This window comes from Bufo bufo, chromosome 3, assembly GCF_905171765.1.
Source record: "Bufo bufo chromosome 3, aBufBuf1.1, whole genome shotgun sequence".
NCBI lineage: Eukaryota > Metazoa > Chordata > Amphibia > Anura > Bufonidae > Bufo > Bufo bufo.
The window spans coordinates 124,618,583-124,624,582 of record NC_053391.1 but is presented as its reverse complement, the minus strand read 5'-3'; the positions used below and the strand labels follow the sequence as shown (position 1 = coordinate 124,624,582).

The 6,000-nt window shown below is 48.2% G+C and overlaps 1 protein-coding gene across 2 annotated transcripts in view; it reads left to right on the top strand.

Annotated features, from left to right (window-relative positions):
• The first annotated feature begins 262 nt into the window (after window positions 1–262).
• Window positions 263–6,000, top strand: part of LOC120994756 (Rab interacting lysosomal protein) — a 79,728-nt gene continuing 73,990 nt past the window's right edge. For both annotated transcript variants that reach the window (XM_040423550.1, XM_040423549.1), the window contains exon 1: window positions 263–581. In XM_040423550.1, the coding sequence (XP_040279484.1) occupies window positions 306–581 (276 nt within the window). In that variant the 5' untranslated portion in view covers window positions 263–305. The remainder of the gene's footprint in view (window positions 582–6,000) is intronic.

The following is a 6,000-nucleotide window of genomic DNA, read 5'->3' as shown; positions in this document are numbered from 1 at the left end:
CCTGCAACGCCATTTTTTTTATTTATTAAGAAACGCTGTTACAGGAACCTCTGTGTCCCAGTTTCCAGCCTGCGGTAATCCTGCCTGCCAGCCTCTATTATCTATGTTGGCTGTACATGAAGCACTCCGGACAGGGGCGATGCCGGGGACGAGTACTGCGCCCCCCTGGTGCACTGGAGGAACAAGGCGAGAGCAAGCAGTGGGCGGGTCTGTCGTTGTGGGTGGCATCACGAGTCGTTCAGTCAGTGGGCGGGGTTACGAGTCTGACTAGCCTCCAGCTTGACAGCTGCGGAGGCAGCAGCGGGATGGAGGCTCCGGGGCGAGTGTGGCTGCGGGCCACGGGCTCTCTGTCGCTGGACGATGTGTACAGCATGGCGAAGAGCCTGGGCTCTGAACTGCAGAAACTGACCGAGCAGTACGGGCCGGACTCGGTGTCCGGGGTGGTCCCGCAGGTGGTGCGCGTCCTGGAGCTGCTGGAGGGCTTCGCGGCAACCGAGAGGGAACGGGGCCCCCCAGAGCATGAGCTGCTGTTCCGGGCCGTGCAGAGCATGCATATAGGCAGAGAGGAGCGACCTGCACCGGTAAGTCCCATGGCGTATTGTACCATTGCCTGCTGGTGCACCACCAATGAGGCTGGGGGCAACTACAAGTACCAGCAGGCAGTGCTGTCCTGGAGAATGGGAGTTGATGCTCTCAGATGCCTGATGACACTCTATAACCTCCCCATCAGTAACTGCTACAGTATACAAATGTCACAATGCGCCATGCGGTGATCAGTGGTTCCCTGATGATCAGACCATAGTGATTGTTATCCCCCGTGTCCCAGACCATGTTCACCAGAAATGTCATACTATGAGCTTCCCAGCCCCCTAAACTGAGTAAAAGCTGCCCCCCTGCAAATCTAAAATCTAAAACTGTTAGCTCTCAGTTATAGCACCACAGATGACGGTCCCTGCCTTGTCCTGTTGCCCCTGCTGTCACATTGTGTGACTGATTACAGCCTGTCGCAGCTTGTACCATTGTGGACGGTGTGCGTCCACCGCTGCACCGGACAAGTCACCGGGAAGCTATGATGATACCGGCAGATGGCGGTGCACCCGACCAGCGGCGCACAGTTTGTAGCCTGTGTTCACACATAGCAGAAATGCTGCAGATTTCCCTTTCTGATTTGGCGTAGTTGTTGCAAAGTGAGATTTTACAAAATGTCATCCACGTGCCACGGAAGATTTCTGTGTGTGGGTTATTAATCGGTGACATGTTAATATGACTTCCTCTCCCAGGTCAAATGAAATGTCAGATTTTTAATTTTTTTAAAGTTTTGCAATAGATTCTTGTGTAAGAGATCACTGGCAAATATTACATAATTGTTACATTCAGACAGAACAGGGGTGAAAGGGGTTATCCCTCCGAAATTATTTAGCACCTCTCCACAGGTGTTAAATATTGGATGATGGGCCCGACCACTGAGAACCTCTACGATCCTGAGAACAAGAGGTCCCCCGTGTCAGTCGGCCGCTCCATTCACTTAGACGAGTCTGATGTAAGGGGCTCCCGACTGTCCTCTATTGGCAAATCTTGGGGAAAGAAAGCTCAGGCATGTCAGATTTCCAGCGGTGAGTAGACTGGCCCTGGCTTATTCTCCATTGAAAACACATGCATGCTTGGCTGGGGATGCATGTTTATTGAGAAATCAGGAAGAATAGATATCTATAAAATGTATGGACAGCTGTAGTGACTAGTGTTGAGCGAACTTGTGTTTTAAGTTTGGCGTCCAAGGTTCGGGTTATGGGAAAACCCCGTTATGGATTCTGCTACCACGGACCACAACGGAATTCTATGACGGCATGCACCACGGAAGCCTATAATATACACTGCTCAAAAAAATTAAGGGAACACAAAAATAACACATCCTAGATCTGAGTTAATTAAATATTCTTCTGAAATACTTTGTTCTTTACATAGTTGAATGTGCTGACAACAAAATCACACAAAAATAAAAAAAAAGGAAATCAAATTTTTCAACCCATGGAGGTCTGGATTTGGAGTCACACTCAAAATTAAAGTAGAAAAACACACTACAGGCTGATCCAACTTTGATGTAATGTCCTTAAAACAAGTCAAAATGAGGCTCAGTAGTGTGTGTGGCCTCCACGTGCCTGTATGACCTCCCTACAACGCCTGTGCATGCTCCTGATGAGGTGGCGGACGGTCTCCTGAGGGATCTCCTCCCAGACCTGGACTAAAGCATCTGCCAACTCCTGGACAGTCTGTGGTGCAACGTGACGTTGGTGGATAGAGCGAGACATGATGTCCCAGATGTGCTCAATTGGATTCAGGTCTGGGGAACGGGCGGGCCAGTCCATAGCATCAATGCCTTCATCTTGCAGGAACTGCTGACACACTCCAGCCACATGAGGTCTAGCATTGTCTTGCATTAAGAGGAACCCAGGGCCAACCGCACCAGCATATGGTCTCACAAGGGGTCTGAGGATCTCATCTCGGTACCTAATGGCAGTCAGGCTACCTCTGGCGAGCACATGGAGGGCTGTGCGGCCCTCCAAAAAATGTCACCCCACACCATTACTGACCCAATGCCAAACCGGTCATGCTGGAGGATGTTGCAGGCAGCAGAACGTTCTCCACGGCGTCTCAAGACTCTGTCACGTCTGTCACATATGCTCAGTGTGAACCTGCTTTCATCTGTGAAGAGCACAGGGCGCCAGTGGCAAATTTGCCAATCTTGGTGTTCTCTGGCAAATGCCAAACGTCCTGCACGGTGTTGGGCTGTAAGCACAACCCCCACCTGTGGATGTCTGGCCCTCATATCACCCTCATGGAGTCTGTTTCTGACCGTTTGAGCAGACACATGCACATTTGTGGCCTGCTGGAGGTCATTTTGCAGGTCTCTGGCAGTGCTCCTCCTGTTCCTCCTTGCACAAAGGCGGAGGTAGCGGTCCTGCTGCTGGGTTGTTGGCCTCCTACGGCCTCCTCCACGTCTCCTGATGTACTGGCCTGTCTCCTGGTAGCGCCTCCATGCTTTGGACACTACGCTGACAGACACAGCAAACCTTCTTGCCACAGCTCGTATTGATGTGCCATCCTGGATAAGCTGCACTACCTGAGCCACTTGTGTGGGTTGTAGACTCCGTCTCATGCTACCACTAGAGTGAAAGCACCGCCAGCATTCAAAAGTGACCAAAACATCAGCCAGGAAGCATAGGAACTGAGAATTGGTCTGAGGTCACCACCTGTAGAACCACTCCTTTATTGGGGGTGTCTTGCTAATTGCCTATTATTTCCACCTGTTGTCTATCCCATTTGCACAACAGCATGTGAAATTGATTGTCACTCAGTGTTGCTTCCTAAGTGGACAGTTTGATTTCACAGAAGTGTGATTGACTTGGAGTTACATTGTGTTGTTTAAGTGTTCCCTTTATTTTTTTGAGCAGTGTAACAGGAGTCTATGCTGCCAATAGACTCTATTATTACGGAATGCCTCTTATAGGCTTCCGTAGGGGAATGCCATCATAGAATTCCGTATGGTCCGTGGTAGCGGAATCCATAACGGGATTCCCCGATAACCCGAACCTTGGACGCCGAACCTAAAACACAAGTTCGCTCATCACTACTAGTGACCAAGAATGTTTCCATGTCTAATGACTTTAGCAGGTTTGCCAGTCATCCGGGAAACAGTGGCTTGTCACCATAGACGACGTTATGACGTGTGTATGCTCGTCCGCGGACTTGTCCCACTCAAAAACAGTGATGGTTCAATTAGAATTGCATTCCATATTTCCCATAGTACATATAATAGTTATATTGTTGTCTGATATTCATCATTAATCTGTGGTTAAGAAGAATCGTGACCTGCATGCGGGTCTTAAAGGGGTTATCTGGTAGTAGTCCATTAAAGGGGTTGTCTCACTTCAGCAAATAGCATTTATTTTGTAGAGTAAAATAATTCAAGCGATTTACTAATGTATTGTTGTTATTCATATTGCTTCCATTGCTGGCTGGATTCATTTTTCCTTCATATTATGTACTACTCGTTTCCATGGTTACGACCACCCTGCAATCCAGCAGCAGTGGCCGTGCTTGCACACTATAGGAAAAAGCACCGGCCTATGTGCTGTCCCACTGTCCGAGCCACAAGAGAGGCCAGCGTTTTTTTCCTATAGTGTGCAGGCACGACCACTACTGATAGATTGCAGGGTGGTCATAACCCTAGATACAAGCAGTGTATTATGTTATGTAAAAATGAATCCAGCCAGCAAAAGAAGCAATATGGATAATAACAATACATTAGTAATTGGCTTGTATTAACTTCCTTTACATAATAAATGCTATATGTTGAAGCGAGACAACCCCTTTAAATTTTGTGGGACCTACAAAAACCGCTGTTTGCTCACCTGGGTGCTCCTCTTCTTGAGATCGAAGATGCTATGTGCCTCTGCTTGACCTTACTTCTACAGGATGATAGTGACATAAAGCTGGGAGTGCGATCCTGTAGAAGTAAGGTCAATCCCAGAACAGAGGATCACGCTGGCACACTAGCATGATTCCCGCAATGGACTCGCTCGTGTGAAACAGTCCTTAGAGTTCTGGATCTCGTATGACTTTCACTTCTGGAGTCACACAAGTAAGGAGGTCACAGATAAAAATGGGCTACGTGATGGAAAGTAAGAGGAAGAGAACATAGTGCTGAACCACACGGGGTGTGTGCCATTATCCCGTCAGAATAATATCTCCTTACTGAAATTGAAGAAATTTTTTTTTTTTACCTATTTATATTTCCTGCCAGCTCTCCCACTGATGCCAATCCTTATAATTAGCTGCCAGAGGCATCTGGAATACAGTCGGCTTGGCTTACAGTAATGTACTGACGCAGGACTGGCTCCGACACACTGGAGAACAGGTGGTAAATGAGGCTGTGACCCCCACAGTCTGAGGTTCCGGTATTTAGGTGGATTTACACGGTGCAATTATTAGGAACTGCTCGTTCCCGACCGTCTGCCCGGGTAAATGTGCAGCAGATCATTCATCAGGTGAAATGATCGCTTGTGCAAGCACTTGAATGATCGTTTCCGGGCAGCAGATCTTGCTGTATAAATAGCGATCTGCCGCCCAGAAACAATGCAGCTGTATGAGGACGAGCGATCGGCATGTGTTCATACTGTGGAGGTGATCCCCACATGTAAATGGAGCGCCTCACCGCCGCTGAGCGAGTAGCCGACTGTCCGATAGGAACCCTTCCTTCACGATGATATGCTGCTCAATCCACCTGTAGACCTGCAGATGGGGCTGAAGATTGTCGGATGGGGAAGCATTGCATCCCTACAATCTCCTGCTCGTCAGTGGAGGAGGCCGCTGCTATTATATGCAGTGATCTCTTCCACGATGTGGGGAGGAGCGATCGCTAATACCATCGCTGCCGGCAGCAGACTGTGATTAGACGGCATGATCTGCCACCAGCAAAGGATGATTTTTCAGCCTGCTTAAAAATTGCGATTGCCCGATGAAGAAGCGTTTGCTGATTCCTCAGGTATTCGGCGACAGTATTACACAGGCAGATCCTACGATTGCTTGTTAGCAATGATCTGCCCGACGATCTGCAGGGGTAATACAGGCCTTGATCTTTATGTAATGTTATTGCATTGGTAATAACCTTCAAGCATATTTGATCAATTAAACAAATCCCATGTTGGCATTAAATTTGCATTGAGCACCTATCTTTTTGGGGGTCAGTCTGTTGAGGTCTCGTAGTTCTTACTGCTTGGCTACTAAGAAATTCTAAAGCTAAAAGTCCAACTAACTGAAATCTTGCAATAGCAAAATGTATTGGAAAGTTCAGCATGTCGGTACTCTAAAAGTATTGAATGCCAGCACAGAAGTGGAAGACTGCTGAAATCAGTCACACTATGGTGCCCTCAGTAAGGGAAATTTCCTGGTGGCCTGATGCCAGGGGGTCACCTGAGCCCTCCTGAAGCTGCCGAGTATGTA